Source organism: Thamnophis elegans, chromosome 3 (genome assembly GCF_009769535.1).
Source record: "Thamnophis elegans isolate rThaEle1 chromosome 3, rThaEle1.pri, whole genome shotgun sequence".
NCBI classification, from domain to species: Eukaryota; Metazoa; Chordata; class Lepidosauria; order Squamata; family Colubridae; genus Thamnophis; species Thamnophis elegans.
In genome coordinates, this window is record NC_045543.1 from 120,822,011 (window position 1) to 120,844,174 (window position 22,164).

Consider the following 22,164-nt stretch of genomic DNA (forward strand, 5'->3'; position numbering starts at 1 on the left):
CAAAATATAAAATGCACTGATATTCATTCAAACATATTATTGTTATGGAAATAATGATAGATTAACCCACGTCATCGAAGTGAACAAGAATTTTGAATAAATCTCTGATCTGCCCTTCAATACTCACACTATTATAAGATAAGAATCCCCCCTTAACCTCACTGCTCCCCCACCCACCTGAAGTACCCCACAATCCTTACCTCACCATACTGTCCCTCCACTCTCTGCTTGGATTTCAGGACTCTTTTGTCTCTAGGGGCTGGCTGAAAGAGATTTGAATATTTGAATTCCATTCTTACAGGAATTCAACTTTTCTACCCTTAGCCATTGCCAGGTCTTGCTAATGTTATATTTTTATGTAAAGGTAATGGTTTCCCATCTCCAGTCATGTTCAACTCTAAGGGTGAGTTTGGCTCATCTCTGTTTCTTACAGAAGGCAGCCACCATTAGCTGAAGACATTTCCGTGGTCATGTGGTCAGCATAACTATACACTGAGCACACAGAACGCAGTTATCTTCCTCTGAATTGGTACCTATTTATCTACTTGCATTTGCATGATTTTTGAACTGATAAATGAGCAGGAGGTGGGGGAAGTAACAGGAACTCACCCCATTACTCAACACTTGAGTCTCAAACATGGGTTGCCAACTTTTCAGTCAACAACACTAGTGTCCTAAACTTTGAGCCAACATGTCCCACCTCCCTTTTTTTTAATGTACTGGCCATCTAATACTTTGACTTGCCATGTTTCTTTTCTTTTCCTTATTTGGTCTCTTCAATATTCCATGTACCTTCGTAGTTTATTAGTTTCAGTGCATCTTTTTTCTTCGCTGTCCTTCAGGTATTCTTCCAATGCCCTTTTTTCTTCTTTAATTTTCTGGTGTACTTGCCATTCCCATCTAATATCCTTAGTAAATAGAGTCTGACAAAGTTGCTGCATGAATGAACCCTATCATTAATTTTCTCGTCTTCTGTACAGGACTTGTAGTTCTGTTTAAATCCAATCCAATATTCCAATTGTGTATCTTATGACTGGGATTGCTCAGGTGTTATGATATTTGAAGATGATGATATTTCCTCCACTGAGTTTGGATTTTAAGATGATCTTCACTCTTTTAATACATCTACAAGTAAAAAGTTGATATGATAACTATTAGGAATCTTACTCTACCGAAAGAAGTTAAAAGCCACCTTTTGTTTTATTTTCTTCCCTCATTTCACTACCTCTATCCAAGTCTGTTGTTCTTCAGAAAACTGATTTGTGACTGTACTAAAAGAGTTTGATTTGAAAATAGGATTGGAGAAGGTGCTTTCTAAATAGCATTGAAGTTAACAAATAATATAAATAGAACTTGAAACTGCATCACATATAAGTACAGTTCATTGTTGTTTTGCTTTCATTTATCAGTACAATTTTTTTATCCCTGTGACCCGAGAATTTTGTAAAGGAAATACTAGTATTAGTACAAATGCTCAAGCAATATCCTATCCAAATGCGAATTTCAGTGTGAGCTTGTTCCTTGTTGTTTTTGACTTCCATCTAGTGGATACTGTATTGTACTGCAACAAATATTTCATTTACAAATGTTCCAAATGCGGTTTCTCAATCCAAATCTAGTTTCTCAATCCAAATATTGTTAATTCAGAGAGATTGCCCAGGGTTTGACTTAGGAAGGTACATTTCTCATCTCTTATTAAGATTTCAGAATTTTATTCTGGATACAATGCTATGAGCTGTTTGATTTTTTACTATATTATATCAAAATCAAACTGTAATCTGGATCCTGGACGGGGTGGCAGAAACACCTAAATATTTTCTCACGTTGATTTGGGTGAGGAAGAAATCCTTGAAGAGCACTAAGGCTTTAGCAGCTTGTCGATAAGTAGGAAAAGGACCAGCCAAGTCAAGCACCAGAAGATTCAAAGCTCAAGTGGAGAAGGAATCAGATGGGTAGCAATAAAAGTAAGGGGATGTTTGCCTATCAGTATTGGGCTTCTTTGAAGAGTTATCATCACATCAAATGAGCAGTTCTGGTTATTCAGATTATCTAAGGTAATAGAAAGCAGCTTAAGTACTGCATGCCTTCACTGATTGTGTAGAGGTCTCCAAATTTGCATTCCTATCTTTTGGGATTGAAATATTTCCAGACGGTTGCCTCTGAGCAATACCCAATCAGATGTATTAGGCAGCCCTTTTCTCTTTTCCCACTTGAAAGCTTTTATGTTGGAAGAAAAAAATAAGGCCAAAAATAGATATGAGAAAATAATGAGTTAGAAAGGGTGGACAGTATTGTCTTCTGGGCTCGTAATAAAATACCAGGACGGAAGCAGGACAGTTGCACAATAAAACATCACCTAAAAAATATCTTAATTCTCAAAAATAGCAGATAACATGGTATTCCTTTTTCTCCTCAGTCTGAAATTAAAAATGGGTCGGAAAGTTTAGAGCTTTTTAAATTTTTCTGTGGTGCTGAAAAGAATTGCTGTCATAATGATAAATTGTGTTGATGCTCATTGAATCTTGCAGCTGCTGAGGCTTTCTGTTATATATGGAAAACAGCAGGATAAAGTTGTGCAAATCAGTGAGGAGACAAGTTCAGCATCATGGGTTTTATGGGTGGGATTGGGTTTGCAGTCTGTTCCATAATGCTGCAATTAATGAAGAAAGGCACATATCTAGGCTACTCTCTGAAATATATATGTTATATGTAAAGACAATATTCTTTTTTAGGGGATGAAAACTTTTCATTGAATTAAAAACAACAACACCGAGACTAGTTTCAAAATTTTGAAATTTGACACGTTTATCCAGTATAAGAAAAAGTAAAATCAAGGCTATAGGAACCAACAACTTACAAAAATCTTGCAATTGGGCCAATGAGATAACTGTAACCATGCTGTTGCATGGTTAAGCCAAATTTACTTCTTCCCACATTAAAAAACTTGTGGAGAAGGAAATTATTCTGTTTTCTCCTATATTCTGCTATTTCCTTTTGTTATTATTTCTCCCCTGCTTTAACTTCTTTATCCATTTGAAAACTAGCTTCATAGAAGGAACAGGTTTTGTGTAGCCAAAATGTTCTTTGAATTTTCTAATCTTGTACTCTCTGGATGTACTGGATTTAATCTCCCATCATGCCTAACCACAAGATCGAAATCTTGAAGTTGAACCAAATGTCATCAAGTCAATTAAGGTTGTCCTGGCTATTAATTGCCTGGGGTTGATTAGGTGCTACATTGCATTAAATATATCCTTACTTCCTTGCAGTTTCGACGTAGACAATGGCACCTCATCGGGACGGAGTCCCTTGGATCCCATGACAAGCCCTGGATCAGGGCTAATTCTCCAGGCAAATTTTGTTCACAGTCAACGCAGAGAATCCTTTCTCTACCGATCAGATAGCGACTATGATCTGTCGCCAAAGTCTATGTCCAGGAACTCCTCTATTGCCAGTGATATGTAAGTATTTTGAGCCTTTTCAATCATTTTTTTTTTCAAATGAGAGAATGGTTAATATTGTGGCCCAGCAGGAGCCATTGGAGCTGCCACCAGACTCTGACAGCGAGGGGCCCTATGAGTCGGCTCTGGAGGATTTGGAGGACCCTGGACAGGGTTCCGACTCCAAGCAGGGCACAGAGAGGCTGGTTGGCCACCAGGAGGCGTCTGAGCCTTGGACCAGTGGGGAGGAGACAAGGGAGTGTGATTCTGACGTCAGCAGTGAGTTGTTCCTGGATGCCCAGCACTGAAGAGCTAATAGGCGTCAGGAACAGTTGCGCAGTTACCGGAGGTAATTGCACTCAGCTGGTGGTAATTAGGCTCCTCTCCAGTTTATAAAAGGACTGCTTGTGCACAAGCCCCTTTTGCAGAAGTCAATGCATGAATTAATGTTGGAGAACATTATTGTGAGCTTGGCAGGCTGGATTGCTGCCAAGGCTTATCTGTACTGGTTTGCTGCCAAGGACCTGTCTGTTATTAAATGCCATAAAGTATCTTTGGCTCAGAGTGTGTTGGTATGGGACGAGGGGGGGTCAGAACAGGTTAATATGTAGAAAATGTAGGGCATTAGAATTCATTATCGGAAATTTCACAGAAGCACATTTAAATTGTGTATTTGGAGAATATCAACAGTAAGAATTGTTGAATTGTGAAACAAGTTTTAAAGGTCAGATTATGACCCACAGAAGATAAAGTAAATGATAATTTTGTTGTAGGAGATCTGTTGCAACCTCTTCAGGAGGCAAGGAAATTCTTTACTGCAATTTTATTAGGTAATCAGGATTTGTTGTTGACAAGATCTTCTGGTTGGGTTACGATGTTATTTTAATTAAAACAATTAAGAGTTTTTGAATCTGCCTAAGCTTCTTCCTTATTTTTAACATAGCTAATACAACTTTACTAATTATGAAGTGAAAATTTGATATTGAACAGTGTCAAATCATGTTGATAGCCCATGTACAAATAATAGCAAAAATAGACCAATTCCTTTTGAACAGAAGGGTAAAACAAAACCGCATGAATTTCCTTTCACTTCTTTTGAGGCAGAATGATACTTTTACAGATTACCTTAGATCTTTACCTTAGCAGCTATTAAGGAGGAATTGGAGGAATTTCCTTGAAGCCTCTTCCCATCTTGTTTAGATACCCAGTCTTCTTTCTGCTCCCCATTTAAAACAATAGTTGATTTTGGATTCCTTGTTGCTAAGGTTTTGTGGAAGATTGATCCCAAGTACCTCTAGTTTGGTTTCTTAACTCCATGTTTAATTTTGAACACTTTCTTTTTTAGCTGCCTCCCAAATATGTTTTTCCTCTTCTCTCTCCCTTCCTTTTTTGATCCATTTCTTTCTTCTTTACTTTTCCGTTTTACTCACAAGCTGACATTGTAACAATAAAAGTAATGATTTGCCTGGTAGAACACTATATTCAAGAGGAGAAAATATAACACCCGCAGATACTTCCTGCAATACCTCCAGCTCCACCCATGCATTATTTATTTTATACTATTTTAATTAAATAATCAATCTGAAATTCGCATGCTCACTTGGAATTTATTGGAAATGTGTCATGTGCTCATAAAAAAAAGTTAAACTGTGGACAGGAGCAGGAAAAAGCATCCCAGAATGCTAGAGCTAATAGCTGAACTAGTTTTACAAATAGCCCAAGGCACTGGATCATCTTTTTTTTTTTTTTTTTGAGTAGGCAAATTTTCTGTGGCGTATGTTGAACTGACCTTGGCTGATCTTTAAATTAAGCAGTCAGATCTGGTTTGCATGTGGAAAAGAACTACGTAGGAATTCCATGGCTGTAGGCTAGAAAAAAGTTGAGGAAAAGTTTCCTGGAAGAAGGCTGTGGCAGATGATTTCTGTATTGCTGCCAGAAAACTATATAGAGATGGCTATGAATTCATCAGTATCCAGCTCAACTGAAGATGTTCGTTTCTTATCTCATGGCAGCCGTTGCTAAGAATGCCATACAATGCTTTCCAAATTCTCGATGTTTCACCAGCTTCAAATCTTTTACTTCACTATATATTGACTAAGAATTACCTTATTTTTTGGAGTATAAGACGCACTGGAGTATAAGACACACCAGGTTTTGAAGAAGCAATTTTTTTTAAAAAAGTAGGTAGGTAGATAGAGGGAGAGAGAGAGAGAGAGAGAGAGAGAGAGAGAGAGAGAGAGAGAGAGAGAGAAATACAGTAGGTAGGTAGGGAGAGAGAGTGTAGATAGGTAGGTAGGTAGGTAGGTAGGTAGGTAGGTAGGTAGAGGGATAGAGAGGGGAAAATAGAGATAAAGAGAAATACAGTAAATAGGTAGGGAGAGAGAGAGTAGGTAGGTTGGTAGGTAGAGGGATAGAGAGAGAAAAATAGAGAGTGAAATACAATTAGATAGGTAGGGGGAGAGAGAGCGTAGGTAGGTAGGTATATAACTAGATAGAGGGAGAGCAAGAGAGAGAAATATAGTAGGTAGGTAGGGAGAGAGAGAGAGTAGTTACCGTGGGTAGGTAGGTAAAGAGAGTGAGTGTGTGTGTGTGTGTGTGAGAGAGAGAGAGAGAGAGGGAGAGAGAGAGAGAGAGAAATACAGTAGTAGGTAGGGAGAGAGAGAGAGTAGGTAGGTAGGTAGATGTTTCCAGGTGTATTAATGCATGTGCTGGAGAAGGAAATCGCTGACAACCTGTAGCACCTAAAACTCATCAACCACTTTAACTAAACAGCTTTCCAAAAGGAGAAAAAAAAAGGTTTTGCAATTTGCAAACCTCCCCCAAATGGCCCATTTTTCGCGAAAACGGGCCTGTTTTTTCCCAAATAAAAGGCATGAATAGCCTTGGGGGGGCTTGCATAGTGCTCCTGGGAGGGTGGAAGGGGCAAAAAGAGCAAAAAACAGCCCATTTTTCATGAAACCGGGCCTTTTTTGTCAAAAAAAATACATGCATAGCCTTATGGAGGCTTATAGAGTGCTGCCGGGAGCTGGGGGGAGGGGCAGAAAACGGCCCATCTTTTGCTCAGTTCTGCCCTCCCCAGCCCCCAGGAGCTGTCTAAAAGCCTCCATGAGGCTATGCACGGCCATTTTGGTGAAAGGGGCGGGCTTCAGGAGGCAAAAAATGCTGTATTTGGTGTATAAGATGCACCCAGATTTTCAGCCTCTTTTTAGAGGAAAAACGGTGTGTCTTATACTCCAAAAAATACGGTAAGCATATATATATATGAATAAGAATTCTTTTTTTTATTTTAAAATCTTGATTATGCTTGATTCATTCGCTTCCATACACACACACACGCACACGTACACACACACGCACAATTTTTAAAAACAGCATGTATAGCTATGGAGAATAGCAATAGCAATAGCACTAAAGATTTACAGTACATACCACTTCACAGTGCTTTACAGTCCTCGCTAAGTGGTTTACAGACTCAGCCTACTGCCCCCAACAATCTGAGTCAACCTTGAACTGGTGGGACTTTAACTGCCAAACTGCTGGCAATCAGCAGTCAGCAGGAGTAATCTGCAGTACTGCACTCTAGCCACTGTGCCACCACAGCTCTTTATGAATGGAGAAAATGAAGGGGAAAAAAACCTTTTTTTGAGCCAAGAAGATTGCCAATAATGCTGAATGAGGTTTTTCCTGTCTTCTTCAGCTATAACCTTAAAGCAGCATTCATACACATTAAAGATGCCAAGGTTGAGAACGCTGCCTTAAAGAATAATAACCTTTTCTCATATTTGGAAATTTGCTAAGGTTGACATTCTTTCTTTCTGTTTAATGCAATGCATTTGACATTTGCTTTATCTCCAAAATGCTCATTATTTCCTGAGTTGTTAGCAAAATCTGAAGTGTTTTGCTAAGCAAAATAGAAGGGTCAGTATTCTTTTTTACTTAGTTTAAATTTGATTCACTATGGGAAAAAAAAGAATGGAGCCATTTTTATATACCTACAACTCCTGTTATGTTCAGGACAAAAATAAGTTTGGCAGTAGGTTATATAAGAGCCGTGCCGGCAGTTCGAGTCTCACCAGCTCAAGGTTGATTCAGCTTTCCATCCTTCTGAGATGGGTAAAATAAGAACCCAGATTGTTGGGGGAAATGTGCTGACTCTGTAAACCTTTTAGAGAGGGCTGTAAAGCACTGTGAAGCAGTATATAAGTCTTAAGTGCTATTACTATACAAATATATCTAGCAAGGAATCAGATTCAACAGCATTTAAATTTGAACAAGTAAAACCCTCAGACCTTAAGGAATAACATTTGCAATGAAATATTTCAATTTTTTTCTAAGTTAATCACATTGATAATTAATTTGAGCAAAAGTTTCAGTAAACACTTAACATATTTGTAGCAAGGAGAAGCTGGCCCTTTAAATAACAATCCATCCGTAGGTGTTGAGAGGGAGTCACGTGAGCCCTGAGAACCAACAGAGGAAAACCAGAGGTTTTATTTGTTTTTGGCAGGAAGAGTTGGCATATTTTGCAGTTGGCTGGCATCCCAGATGAGGGAGGTTACTTCAGGCAAGAGTAGAAAACTTCAGGAGTTGTTTTGTTGTAGGCTAGAAACACATTAGGGATTTTCTATATTTTATTTTATGTTTTTTTTAAATTGTGCATTGCATGTCTGGAACTTTATCTTTCTTTGACATCTGTAATACCGTATATACTCGAGTATAGGCCGACCCGAATATAAGCCGAGGCACCTAATTTTACCACAAAAAACTGGAAAAGTTATTGACTCGAGTATAAGCCTAGGGTGGGAAATGCAGCAGCTACCGGTAAATTTCAAAAATAAAAATAGATACCAATAATGTTTTTGAATATTTATTTCAAAGAAAAACAGTAAACTAGCGGTGTATTCAATGAAATACTTCACTCACCTCATGATGCTGATGTCCCGCTGTGATGATGATGTCCCGTGCAGCCGCGGGAGCGATGTCCCGCCTCCTATGACACACGGCACAGTGATTCCTATCATTGGATCACTGTACCAGAGGAGGTGGGACATCGCTATGTGGCTGCTTGCCATAACAAGGAGGAGGTGGGACATCGTTGCAGAGCGGCAGGAGGGGGAGGAAGGGGAATCGTAAGACAGCCCTGCATTACATTAGAACGTGAGGAGGGGGGATGGTGCGGTGCGCGCTGCGCGGCAAACTGACACAGAGGGAGGGGAAACTCACAGGGGCACTGGGCCATTCACGAGTGTCACCCAGCGGCATGGCCCCGCCCCTTTTTCTCCTCCATTTCGGGCAAATTTTTCACTGACTCGAGTATAAGCCGAGGCGGCTTTTTTCAGCCCAAAAAGTGGGCTGAAAAACTAGGCTTATACTCGAGTATATACAGTAAGCTTGATTTTATTTTATTTTTTTGTGAATTCTGGAGTTGATTGGAGCACCAGTCTCATATTTGCTGAGCAAATTATTTGCAAACATTTGTTGGATTTCTCTTCCTGTAATTTACTTAGACCTAGATTTGAGTGAGGATTTCCCCTTAAATCCTCTCCTGGTTCCCCAGAAGGCTGATGGGGAACACAAGTTTATAACAAAGAAGTGATGGCAGCAAAGGGACCAACTTTTTGTCACTATTAACCTCCAAGCACATGTTACTTCAGAATCAAAGTATCCCAGAAGAAGGGTCTATGGAGATTCTCAGTCATCCAGGTCATGGTTGTCCCAAGGGTGCTTTTTCAAGAAGCAACTGGACTTTCTTTGTTTTTCCTTGAACACGTTTTGCCTCTCATCCAAGAAGCTTCTTCAGTTCTGACTCTGAGACAGTCATAACTGAAGAAACTTCTTGGATGAGAAGCAAAATGTCTTCAATGGAAAATAAAGTTCAGTTGCCTCTTGAAAAAGCACCTTTTGGACACTGAGAAAGAGGCTCCTTTGACCCTGAGGGCATCTTCATTATTAGTGTTGTACTGGTTTTTTTCAGTAATTCTGGTTTTTCTTTACCTTATGGTGGTTATAGAGTTAGACAAACTTCTGTAGCATGTTTCTGCCTGCTTAATGCAAAGAGAGACTGTTCTGGTGATCTCTGTTCTCAGGTTTTTAGTTCTAGTTTGACCATAGTAGGATGTTGTTGTTGTTTTTCATCAATCCTAACAACTGCAGATATCGTGTTCTCATTTTTATTGTATCTGTGTCTCTGCGCCCTCAAGTTAGCCTTGGCTCCTGGCAAATCCCTGAAGGTATTTTGGTAACATTTCAGAAGTGATTTGCTTGTGACCCGTCAAAACCGCGGTCCACTAAAGCGTGCCCGATCAAAGCGCGTACGTGATGTCATCAGCAGCACGACAAATAAAATTAAAAATAAATTAAATTAAAATTAAAATAAAATTAAAGCAAGCCGATTCACATAAAGGTAAGGGTTAGGTTTAGGGTTAGGGTTAGGGTTAGGTTAAGGGTTAGGGTTAGGTTTAGGGTTACGTTAAGCGTTAGGGTTAGGGTTAGGGTTAGGTTAAGGGTTAGCGTTAGGTTTAGCATTAGGTTAAGGGTTAGGTTTAGGGTTAGGTTAAGGGTTAGGCTTAGGGTTAGGTTTAGGGTTAAGTTTGGGGGGGTTAGGGTAAGGTTTTCGCGTTAATTTTAAATTTACCGCTCACAGCGTGCCGTTTTCGTCGCACTGTGATGACGTCAAGTACGCGCTTTCGTCGAGCGCGCTTTAGTCTACTGCGGATTTGTGGTGGAACTGATTTGCCATTGCCTGTTTCCCAAGAGTGAGATAAAGTGATTAACCCTAGCTCACCTAACCAATAGGGTTGTATCATCTGTGTACCTCAAATTATTTATCGTTCTTCCCCCAGTCTTCACTCCAACATCAGGCAGTTTCAGATCTAAATTCCTCATGATAACTTCTGCATACAGATTGAACAAAAATGATAAAATGGTCTAACTCCCTTACTGATCCTGAACCAATCTGTATTGCCATAAAGTGTACTTACTGTTGCCTCCTGATCAATGTACAGTAATCTGAGAAGTCTGATCAAGTCAGTTGGGACACCAAGATCCCCCTCTCCCCCTCACTCCTGCCTCCCCCCCTCTCCTCCCTCTCTCACACACTATAAGGATAGATAGATAGATAGATAGATAGATAGATAGATAGATAGATAGATAGATAGATAGATAGATAGATAGATGATAGATCAAACAAGAACATTATTTTGGTTGATAGCCATAGTTGTGAGTCTTTCAGTGAATAAGTGCAAATCCCTACAGATGGGGAAAAAGTAATAACCATAAATACAATCAATATATCATAATCAGATACCTTTTTCATGTAGAAATAGATCCAAATGACATGAATAAATTTATTCCTAGGAGAAAGATGTTGGATAATTGGAGAAGATGTTGGAGAAGGTGCTGGATAACCATTTGTCTGAAGTGGTGTAGGGTTTCCTGCCTAAGGAGGTTGGACTAGAAGACCTCCAAGGTCCCTTCCAACTCTGTTATTCTATTTCTATTTCTAAAGTTCATAAAATTGCAGTCCAGGCTGCCAAGGTATGAAGTAGCCAGCTCTTTCTTTTTAAGAACATTGCCTTATGAGTCAGTCTGTTATACTTATTCAAAAATGGTCAAGTATTGTCTATAGTAAAAAAAAAAAAAAAACCAAAATTAAATTGCAGCAGTAATTGGAACCATTTGAGCCAATTTACAAGTTCCAATAAATCAGATTCAGCAGTAGGTTCAGGTTGCCTCTCACCAGTAGATGTAACAACCAAATTAGGGAATTTTCCTCTGTGACTATTGCACATAGTGTTCCAACTGGGAATCCCTGATTGTGATTTGTTTGGTGTAAATGTCCAGAGAGAAAATCCCCAGCTTCGCTTGCTAGTTTCCTAAGAAACCAGAATCTGAAACAGTGAGTTTGGAGCTTTGTAATTGTTCTGGGTTATTGGGCAACACATTTGTCAGGCTGCATTACAAAGCCTGATTACTTGTTTTCACTCTTTTTAAACATGCCAGTTCAAAACAGGGATCAGTCGCTTTCTATTATACAGGTAGTCCTTGACTTACAACAGTTCATTTTATGACCGTTCAAAGTTACGACAGCACTGAAAAATATGAAAAGTGTGACCTATGACTGTTTTTCACAGTTATGACATTTGCAGCCTGATCATGTGATCAAAATTCAGATGCTTGGCAACCGGTTCATACTTATGGCCATTGCTCTGTCTTAAGATCATGGAATCACCTTTTGCAGCCTTCTGACAAGCAAAATCAACAGAGAAGCAAGATGCTCTTAACAAACTGGTTGGTAACTTACACAGTCGTAAAATGGGGCAAAACTGATTTAACAAATGTGTCACTTAACAACAGAAATTTGGGGCTCAATTGTCCTTGTAAGTGCTGGACTACCTGTATTATCTGTTTAATATAAACAGACCCTTTCTTCAAGAGAAAGTATCATATAAATTCATATCTTCGTGTGTTAACTTTTGCATCAAATTAAATGCATGAAAGCATTTCAGTCTTTTATTGTAGTCAGAATTGTGGTAATCTCTTGCTCTTTTCCTTCCCCTGCCAAGAAGAAATGAGTAGAAAAGTTTTATTGAGACTTTATTAATCCACAAAATCATTCCTTACCTTCTGAAGTAGTTTGCTCATTTTTAAAAAATTGTTCTCTTTTAGAAATAATTAATTCATGTGATTTCCATGCTTAAAAGGGCTGCCCTCTTCAATAAAAAGTAATTGTGAATGCCACAGTCTTCTACCTAATTCTATAAGGCATGAAATCCTCTTACCTTCACTACTGGTTTGGAACTGGGAATGTGTGTGTGCATGGGGCACTTCTGCACATGCACAGAGAATCCATGATGATGTTTGGGCGGGTGGGCAGCAGTGATGGATTTCAAATTTTTTTAGAAACCATTCTGTAGGTGTGGCCTATTTTGTGGGAGTGGCTTGGCAGTCATGTGACCGGGTGGGTGTGGCCAACTTGGAAAATGTGGTGAAACTCACTTAACGACCCTCTTGCTTGGTAACCAAATTTTTGGGCTCAATTGTGGTCATAAGTTCTGTTTCTTTTTTTCTTTCTTTCTTTCATCCCTTTCTCTCTCCCACTTTCTTTTTCTTTCTTCCCTTTTCTTTTTTCTTCCTTTCTTCCTTTCTTTTTCTTTCTCTCTCTTTCTCTCTCTGTCGCTCTCTCTCTGTGTCTGTCTGTCTGTCTCTCTTACTCTTTGTCTTTCTCCCTCCCTCCCTCTCTGCCTCTCTCTGTCTCTTCTCCCTCCCCCATCTCTGTCACTCTGTGTGTGCGTATCTCTCTCTGTCTCTCACTCTCTCTGCGTGTGTCTCCCTCTCTCTGTCTCTGTGTCTCTGTCTCTCTCCCCTCCCTTCCTCTCTCTCTCTGTCACTTTGTGTGCATATGTTTGTGTGTGTGTCTGTCACTCACTCACTCACTCAATCACTTAATCACTCACTTTGTGTGTGTCTTTCTCTGTGTCTCTCTCTGTCTGTCTCTCCCTCTCTCCCTCCCCTACTCTCTCTGTCTCTCTCTCTCTCTCTCTCTCTCTCTTTCTGTCTATCTCTCTCTGATTCCCTCCCTCTCTCTCTGTCTCTCTCTCGCTCTGTGCCTCTCTCTGTATGTCTGTCTATCTGTCTCTCTCACTCACACACACACAGACACACACATACTGTGGTCACCTTGTTGAGTGTTCCAATCACATTTGAAACACTCAACAACTGGCCTGCATTTATGGTTTTTGCAGCATTCTGCAGTCATAGGACCAAAATATATGGTTAAAAATACCTGGCAGCGGCGTTTTTCCCGGGGGGGGGGGGGCTTCGCAGACATCCCAAGATCAATGCCATCACATCTGCCCTCTTCGGGGACAGGTCCTCTTCAGAAGGATGAGGCCTCCATGATCCCCCTTGTGTTCCTCATTTTCCGGCCACAGCCCCACATCGTGGAAAACATAGGTGCGCGCACACCCACACAATTATAGCCCGGAGCAGGACCAAAGCCCCTTTCCCAACTGGCCCTTCCTCCCTCGAAGGGCTTCAGAGGAAAGCTTCTGCAGAAGCCCTGGCGAGTGAGAACAAGTTCCCGCAGTTACGTAGTCTCCGAGGTTGTAATTGTACAGGGGGTGTGTGCGTGCCTATATTTTCCACAGCATAGAGCCACAGTGAGGCTCTGCGCAGCCGGCGATGACTCCGGAGCCCCTCTGGGAAGATGAAGAACGCCTCGCGGATGTGCTCTAGAGTCATCGCCGGCCACACAGAGCCTCAAGGTGGCTCCATGCCATGGAAAACATAGGCCCGCGTGCATACAATTACAGCCTCAGAGACTTTGGAATGGCGGGAACTTGTTCTCACTCACCAGGGCTTCTGCAGAAGGTTTCCTCCGAAGCCCTCTGAGGGAGGAAGAGCCAGTTGGGAGAGGGGCTTTGGTCTTGCTCCGGGCTGTAATTGTATGGGTGTACGTGTGCCTATGTTTTTCACGGAGTGGGGTTGTGGCTGAAAGATGAGGAACGCAAGGAGGGCCATGGAGGCCTCGTCCTTCTGAAGAGGACCTGTCCCCGAAGACGGCAGATGTGGTGGCATCAGTCTTGGGATGTTCTGCGGAGCCCTCCAGGGAAAAACACAGTGGGGGATGGCTTTTTAACCAGGCGACTGTCAGAGAGAAGAGGGTAGCGTACACCCGTGGGCTTGTGCAACAGCCAAATCCTGGTCTCCTGTTCCTACTTTGGCTGCTGCACAAGCCCACATGGCATGAGCTGCCCTCTTCTCTCTGACAGCTACCTCGTTTCCAATGGAGGGGGTGGGGAATGCATGGGTTTTCCTCCCTCTGCATGGATTTCCCACCCCCTATTGGTAACAAGGCGGCTGTTGGCAGGGCAAGCCTGGTGTGGACAGGTGGGCCAAGTGAGCGGTGACTGGGTGGGCAGGGGGAGCAAGCAAGGGGTCAGGCAATGGGAGGTTACGCGGCCTCCAGAATAACGGGTAGCAGAAGACATGCTAAATTTGAGGAACGGATATGGGCGTATCCCCTGAAACCCACCCCTGGTGGGCAGAGCTTCCCGCCATTGCCACTACTGGTTCACCCGAACTGGGGTGAACCAGAAGAATACCACCTCTGAATTCTTTGCTATAAATGGTAAGAAAACAGACTGGGATTCATAGAGATCTTTTTACAATATATAGTTTTATTTTTTTCCAATGGAAGTGAATTTGGTGTCATGGATAGCAATAGCATCTTGCATTTATACTGCTTCACAGTGCTTTACATTCTTCTCTAAGTGGTTTACAGAGTCAGCATATTGTCCCCAGCAATCTGGGTCCTCAATTTACCAACCTCAGAAGGATGGAAGGCTGAGTCAATCTCGAGCTTGCTGAGATTCGAACTGCCAAACTGCACCCAGCCAGCAGTCAGCAGAAGTAGCCTGCAGTACTGCATTCTAACCACTGCGTCACCACATCTTATGGATGCTTAGAAATGACTAAATTACAACTGTTTTATAATTTATGATGCATCTGACAACCAGGTGGAAAGAGTAAAGCAAGAAGAAGTAACTTATCGTGAAGCTGATGAAAATAATTTATAAAATAGTGAAGATTTTGAGCTGTATTATAGAAGGGGATCTTAAAATATGACACGTACTGAATTCAGTATTGATTTATATTCTGTGTTTTGTTTTCTAGACATGGAGATGACTTGATTGTGACACCGTTTGCTCAGGTAGGTACCACATATTTTATGGCTGGATAGAAAAAATGAGAATCTATATTTTCAGTTTCAGGCTTCCAACTATAGTGCTAGAAGAATTATAATCCCAGCGACAGTATAATCTTAACTGGCAAAAGAAACAAAATTTATTTTTGACCTCTATTGCTTGTTGAAGTCACAATCTGTCATTAGTCGGACACTATATAACATGATGCCTTTTGATGGTGCCAGACACATCTGAATGATGATTGCAAAGACAAACTGCTTGACAAAAGACAGATGTTCAGGATTTCAAGTGAGCCTAGTAATCTGGTGACTACAGATACTGTACCCTAAGCAGTGGCATTTGTTAATATTTCCCCTAATTGGTATCAGTTAGGACCCTAGAATGGTAACTATTTATGTTTAAGCATATAAAGAGTTATTCTCAAACATACACGCCAGTGTGTTATCAATAAAGCAGGATCAAATGAATTTATTTGAAAATGTCCTTATTCTCTTGTGCACTGGCCGGAGAATCCAAGCATGGGTTAAACTTTGTCTGTTTGCCCAGAGACAGAGTTTGAAAAAACTTGACCATGGACAAAAAAAAAGTATTGTCAAGATTTTGTCATTTGAGAGAAGAGGAATAGGGGTTGATTTCTAGGAAATGTTGCTTTCCCTAAGACAAAGGCTACTTTTTGAAAACAAATAATGAATTGGGTGTTTTAGCAGAAGATACAGAACAATTAAAACTCGGACCACACGTCTTCTGAATAGTTTTTATCCCAGAGCTATAATTGCACTCAACAATGAACTAAAGGGCCGCCATCAGTGGGCTGTTGGACAGCATTATTTGGTCTGTTGTGTGGATTTTTGGGTGGTTTAGGGGCGGGGAATTTTGGTGGGTGGGGGGTGTTTGGAGATGGTCATGTGTTGGGCCTGGTCTCTGGGTGCCATGTGAATTTTGTTGTATGGGGTATACTGTGTCTATAAGTACTATGACAATAAAGTAAAGTTCAAATAGTAAGCAAGAGACCACTAAAACTATCACCCTAGTATCATTGCAGTATCTATGCATTGCAAAACAATGAGCAAACACTTCAGGCACACACCAAAAAAATCCTGAAAAGATTAATAACTCTGGTTTCTCTTCAGATCACCCAATAACTTGTTTAGGAAGCCACCTGTTCAGAATGCTGTCTGTTTATTGTTGCCAAATAACTCAGGGGGAGAAAAGCAGCATACCTGAGGAATTTGAGAGTAAATCTTTATGCACTTTGTTTGCTACAGGTGCTTGCCAGTTTACGTACTGTACGGAACAATTTTGCTGCATTAACCAACCTTCCGGATCGAGCACCTAGCAAGTAAGTGTGGGCTTTTTTTGTTTCCTGCCAAGTTTGCTTTTACTTAAATGCACCTTTTCCATTGCATACGTTCTCCATTATGTATGTATGCTTAAACACAATAACACAGCAAAACAAAGATGAGCTTCATTTAACCTGCAGGAGCCCTCCAAATTCTACTTCTTTTGGCCTCTCTAAATGCAATTGCTGGAAATCAGCAGCATGGCTTCTGACTGCTTTGAGATGGGAAATCCAATACTAATGGCAGTTATTATTAAAAAAGAGAGGAAAAATAATAAGTCCCATCTGCTAAAAATGAGGAAAGTTCCAACCTCGCTAGGGTTTCCTCCCTTCCTCCGCCCAGCTCTCCGTCTCCTCCTTTGCTTAGGCTCCCAGCTGGGTTCGGGGGCTTCTGCCCCTCGTGCCACGCTTTGCAAACATGGTGCAGGCAGGTGGGGGGGGAGAGAGAGATTGAGCGGTGACTGGGTGGGTGGGGGGAGCGAGCAGAGGGGCAGGGCAGGGGAAGGAGCATTCCGGTACATGATCTCCAGAAGAAGGGAAGGCACGCTAAATTTCACCATCCTGGTTCCTTGTGTACATGATATGACCATACGTACTTTGAAAATTGAAAGTCCACATTCATATGTGGAAGGCATTATTTGTTGAACATTGTTCGCCAGACCCGTGGGGAGGGGGGGGGAATGTATTTTCTATGTTGCATTGAGTATATCCTTTATATTATTAATTGTGCATCTTTAATTATTATTTTTTTAAAAAATATCGGTCTTTCCCAAAGACATCTAATAATACATGAATACATGATTTCATGATGATGCCTTACTTCTTTTTTTTTTTTACTCTCTCTCTCTCCTTTCTTTCCCAGACGGTCACCAATGTGTAATCAACCATCTATCAACAAAGCAACCATAACAGGTAAGACACCTTAAAACAGTCACACTATTATATTAAGGTGGTGTTATTATCTTGTGAATATAAGATTGCATAATCTGTTCCTGATGTATAAATACTTTATAAAGGCTTTTAAAAGTCCATAAATATTACTTGTAACTCATGTAAGTAAGTAAGTAGAATTTCTGCTTGATCTGAAATCTATTTCCAGTTTCTCAAATTTTTGTTTTTTGCTCAATCAAGCTACTTGGTGTAGTTTTTATGAGCTTTATTGCTACGAGGAAGTTGCTTATACTATGGTTTTCCCTCTACACATCTCTCAACTTTCTCTGTAGCTGGAGAAAAGGAGGAACAGGGGAATTCCTTCATAATACATTGAATATGAATTTGATACAAACATGAAAATATCTCTATATTTTTCTTCCTGTTTGAATAAAAAGAAAGCAATATCAGTGATAATGATTGAAAAAATTCAGAACATGGGCCAGCCTTTAATATCCTTATTGTAAATGAAGGCCAACATGTATAATATCCAGCATTTTTGTACTTTCTGAGGTCCATTTAGTCAGGAATGACTTTCACTTCCAGGTGCTTTTTTCAAGAGACAACAGGATTTTCTGCTTTTTCTTTGAAGATGTTTCACTTCTCATCCAAGAAGCTTCTTCAGCTCTAACTGGGTGGTGGGGAAAGAAAGGATTTATATTTCTTGCAGACAGCTGGTCATTTGCATTCTTTTAGTGAGTCGTTAAGGTCACCTGGAAATTTTTCTGTGTCCTCAGAGTCACCTGAATGGTGCAAATTGGTCTGGAGCCTTCTTGGAACTGTTGAAAAGACTCTGTTGTGGTCCTGAAAGGTTGTAGAACCTTTCAACAGGTCCAAGAAGGCTCCACAGCAATTTGAACTACTCAGGTGACCCTGAGGACAGAGATAAATCTCCAGATGACCTTAATGACTCACTAAAAGAATGCAAATGACCATCTGCGTCTATTGACCTATGCACTCAAATTTAAGAGTGTTTTTCCCACCATTTTGATTTTCCTTCAGTGTTGTACAAAGGTGCTGGATAAAAATATTTTGTGTATTTTTAAATGGATTGCTGCAATTGTTCCTTGTTAAAAGTTGCTGGGAATCCATTGATACCAGAATGGGGAACCTGAATATGGAACTACAGAATTTCAGCCAGAGTTGGATAACATCTAACAAAGAGGATCTAAATATAACGAAGTGCACTACAGATGCAGGTTAAGCTTTCGGCATGTAGTAGTGGTTGCAGTCATTTCTGGCAGGAACATCAAATTTATTGGTAATCATTACCCTGACTGAAGGAATGAGCAATATTGTAATCAGCTCCCATGGTTTGAAGGACATTGATGCAGTACCCTGCTATGTTGCATAAATGCATAAAAATATTGTTAGGGAAACATGCTATTTAAGCCATGCGGCAGCCTGCATATAAAGCTTTCATCCTAATTGAATCTGAGCAAATCTGCTACCTGTATTGCAAACTTCCAGAGAACGCCTACATGTATTGCCCTGAGTTCCTTTGGGGAATACAGGTGGGATGTAAATAAAGCACAGTAATTGGTCTGTTAATGTATGCCCAGACTTGCTGCTCCAGGGGACTTTCCCATTCTCTTAGGAAAGAGGAAAACCAGTCTTTACATGCACAGAATTCTAAGTGAAATGAACAGAGAAGCCTATACTCAGAAGCTTTGTCTGTGTGTCATACTTATTTTCTCTTCCCAGAAGGGATTGTTAAATCATATCACAGGAACGTTAGCACTGATTTAAAGTTAAGCATTAAACACCATTGCTACTACAAAATGCAAAGTAAGCTCATTTTCACTTCTGTGAAATATAATACAGATAGGATGGGTTTACCATAAGTTTTTGTTCTTCCTTTCACTTGGTGGCACGTTACATTTTTACTGATCTAAGAGCAAAACTGGGCGTTGAAGTGAATAACTGAATTTAAAGAAAAAAGAGCGTGCAGATACAAGGTGGGAGAAGAGGAAGGAAACCATATGAATAGAGAAATGTTAGTTGTCTCCCTGTTCTAGACTCAGTCCCTGAGCCTGCAATTTACTTTTTTAAAAAGTCATTTTGTAATTGCAAGAAATCATTAGAAAATGTATAGCTATAATGAATTTGATGCCAAACTAGTGTTAAAGGTGACTTAGTACTTATCCCTATCAAAACCTCACATGTATGGGTGTGACTTACTTGAACCAGTACTTTTCTATAGTCGCTGCTTTATATTACACTAGGTCCATGATGGTGAACCTATGGCATGCGTGCCACGGTTGGCACGCAGAGCCATATTAGCTCGCACCCCAACCATCAGCTCTGGCACACATGCGCATACCAGCCAGCTGATTTTCGGCCTTCTGGTTGAGGGGGTTGCGCACGCATGTGCATGTGGGCAGGGAGGATTGAATTGATGTGGGCATGCATGCGTGGGCGATAGCGCGCACACAGACAATTGTGGCACGCCATAAGAAAAAGGTTCACCATCACTACAATAGGTGATAACCCAGCGTTGCCAGGGTATTTATTTATTGGGTGAAAGTGTCCAGACCAAACTTAATTTCTAATGTTGGATTTTCTTCCTTACCAGAGGGATCCCTCTTGTGGGGTACGGTGAAGCCTTTACCATGGCAACTCCACTACGCTGTACAGTGGAAGCCATTTTAAGGCACACCGGGCTGTATTGTAATAGAACACATACCCGGAGGGGGGCGGTATTGGAGGTGTCTTGCCCCCACAGTATTTGTTTCCAGAGAGTAAGTCATCTGTGTACCAAGTTTGGTTGAAATTGTTTGAGGCATTCGTGTTTGTGTGAGTAAAGCGTGATCGGAGCTGCTGTCTTTCTATAAATCTTGGTGGTGGGGTGGAGTGCTAGCTTTGTTTCAGTAAGTGGATTGATTAGCTGTGTGGTTTTATCATGATTGGTAGATTGGTGCTGATTGATGCTGGCTGTGGGTCTGTTGTTGTTTTGTGTTGTAATGGCCTGGGTGGTGGGTGGGGCTCGTTTGTTGACTAGGGCTCGTTTCCAGATGTCTGGTAGGCAGGAGGTATCATCACATTTATTCATGTTGTGGGGGTGTTTCTCTATTTCGATAGCTTCCATAATTATTCTCTTGATGAAGTGTTCAGTTTTGGAGATTAATTTGGTTCCTTCAAAATTAATTTCATGTCCTGTAGCTTTAAAGTGCTGGAAAAGGGAGGAAGTTTTTTCTTTTTTTCTTACTGCGTTCTTGTGTTCTGCGATGCATGCATTTATTCTCCTATTAGTCTGTCCTATGTATGTTGCAGGGCAGATTTTGCATGGTATTTTGTAGACACCTTGGTTTTCTAGCTGGATTTTGTCTTTGGGGTTTCTTAAGATGTTGGCTATTTTTTGGTCAGTGTTGAAGGCTGTCTTGATATTGTGTTTGTGGAGAATTTTGCTGATTTTATCTGTGGTGCCCTTGATGTAAGGGAGGAGGGTGATGCCATTGTCCTGTTCTGTGTCTCGGTTCTTGGAGGGGGAGTCTCCCTTTGGATTAGGTTGGTAATTGTTTTTCTTTGGAATCCGTTGGAGATTGATACGTTTGTGAGAGTGTGTAATTCAGTTTTCAGGTGGTCTTTGTCGGCTAGGCGTTTGGTTCTGGAGATGAGGGTCTTGGCTACAGAGTTGATCTGTGCAGGATGGTGATGAGATTGTGTGTTTGAGTAGCGGTTGGTGTGTGTTTTTTCCACTAGATGAGCCATTGAGTTTTTTGTAGATTAGGACGTCCAGAAAGGAAAGTTGTTTCTTTGCTTCTATTTCCATAGTGAATTGTATTTTGAGGTGTAGGCTGTTGAGATGTGTGATGAAGTTGTCCAGTTTTTCTTTCCCGTGTGGCCAATTCATGAAAGTGTCATCAACATATCTAAGCCAGAGTTTGGGTTTGTGTTCAGATTTATCTAAGGCATTAGATAATGTTCCATGTATAAGTTTGCAATGATGGGTGAGAGGGGTGATCCCATGGGTGCTCCTTCTATCTGTTTGTATTTTTGTCCATTATGGATGAAGTATGTGTTGGTTAGGCAGTGGTTGGTCAGGTCCAGGATGTATTTAGTGGGGTTGTGTTTGTTCTGGATAGCTGTCAAGGCTTCTATTATAGGCACTTGGGTGAAGAGAGATATGACATTGAAACTCACGAGTAGGTCACTGGGTTGTAGGTTTTATTTCTTTATTGTTTCTATGAAGTGGAGTGAGTTTTGTACGTGTGAGGTGATGGATTCTACATAAGGTTGGAGTTGTTTGGCGAGGAATTTGGCAAGATTCTGTAGAGGTGAGCCTATGGAGCTAACTATGGGTTCTGAGTGGGGTTCCTTCTTTGTGAATCTTGGGGAGGCCATAGAGTTTGGGGCATCTGGAGGATTTCTCTCTGGGGATGATTCTTTGCTGGATCTCTTCACTGATGGGAGAGGCTTTTATTTTGGATTTGGTGTTTTTTTCCAGGTAGGTGGTGAGATCTGTGTTTAGAGGTTTGTAAGTGGGGTCTTGGAGTAGGTTGGATAGTTTGGCTTGGTAGTCAGACGTGTTCATCACCACTGTGGCGTTACCTTTGTCTGCTGGGAGAATGAAAATGTTGTTGTCTTTCCTCAGGTTGGTTTTTGTTCTTCTTGCTGTGAGTTGCTTCTGGGTGGATTGCTGGAACAAAGGTCATTGGTGATTGCAAGTCTGATTTTATTGGCTTCATCTGGGTTGATTTTAGTGAGTGTAGCTTCAACTCCGCATATGATGTCTTCAGTGGGGATG

The 22,164-nt window shown here is 40.9% G+C and overlaps 1 protein-coding gene across 3 annotated transcripts in view; it reads left to right on the top strand.

Moving 5' to 3' along the window:
• PDE4D (phosphodiesterase 4D) overlaps positions 1 to 22,164 on the top strand; it is a 753,870-nt gene that overhangs the window by 614,643 nt on the left and 117,063 nt on the right. For 2 of the 3 annotated variants that reach the window (XM_032212986.1, XM_032212985.1), the window contains 4 exons: positions 3,270 to 3,461; positions 15,117 to 15,153; positions 16,414 to 16,487; positions 17,350 to 17,399. In XM_032212986.1, coding sequence (XP_032068877.1) covers positions 3,270 to 3,461; positions 15,117 to 15,153; positions 16,414 to 16,487; positions 17,350 to 17,399 — 353 coding nt within the window. Of the gene's footprint in view, positions 1 to 3,269; positions 3,462 to 15,116; positions 15,154 to 16,413; positions 16,488 to 17,349; positions 17,400 to 22,164 lie in introns of those variants that run through there. The other variant, XM_032212987.1, reaches the window with a different exon arrangement.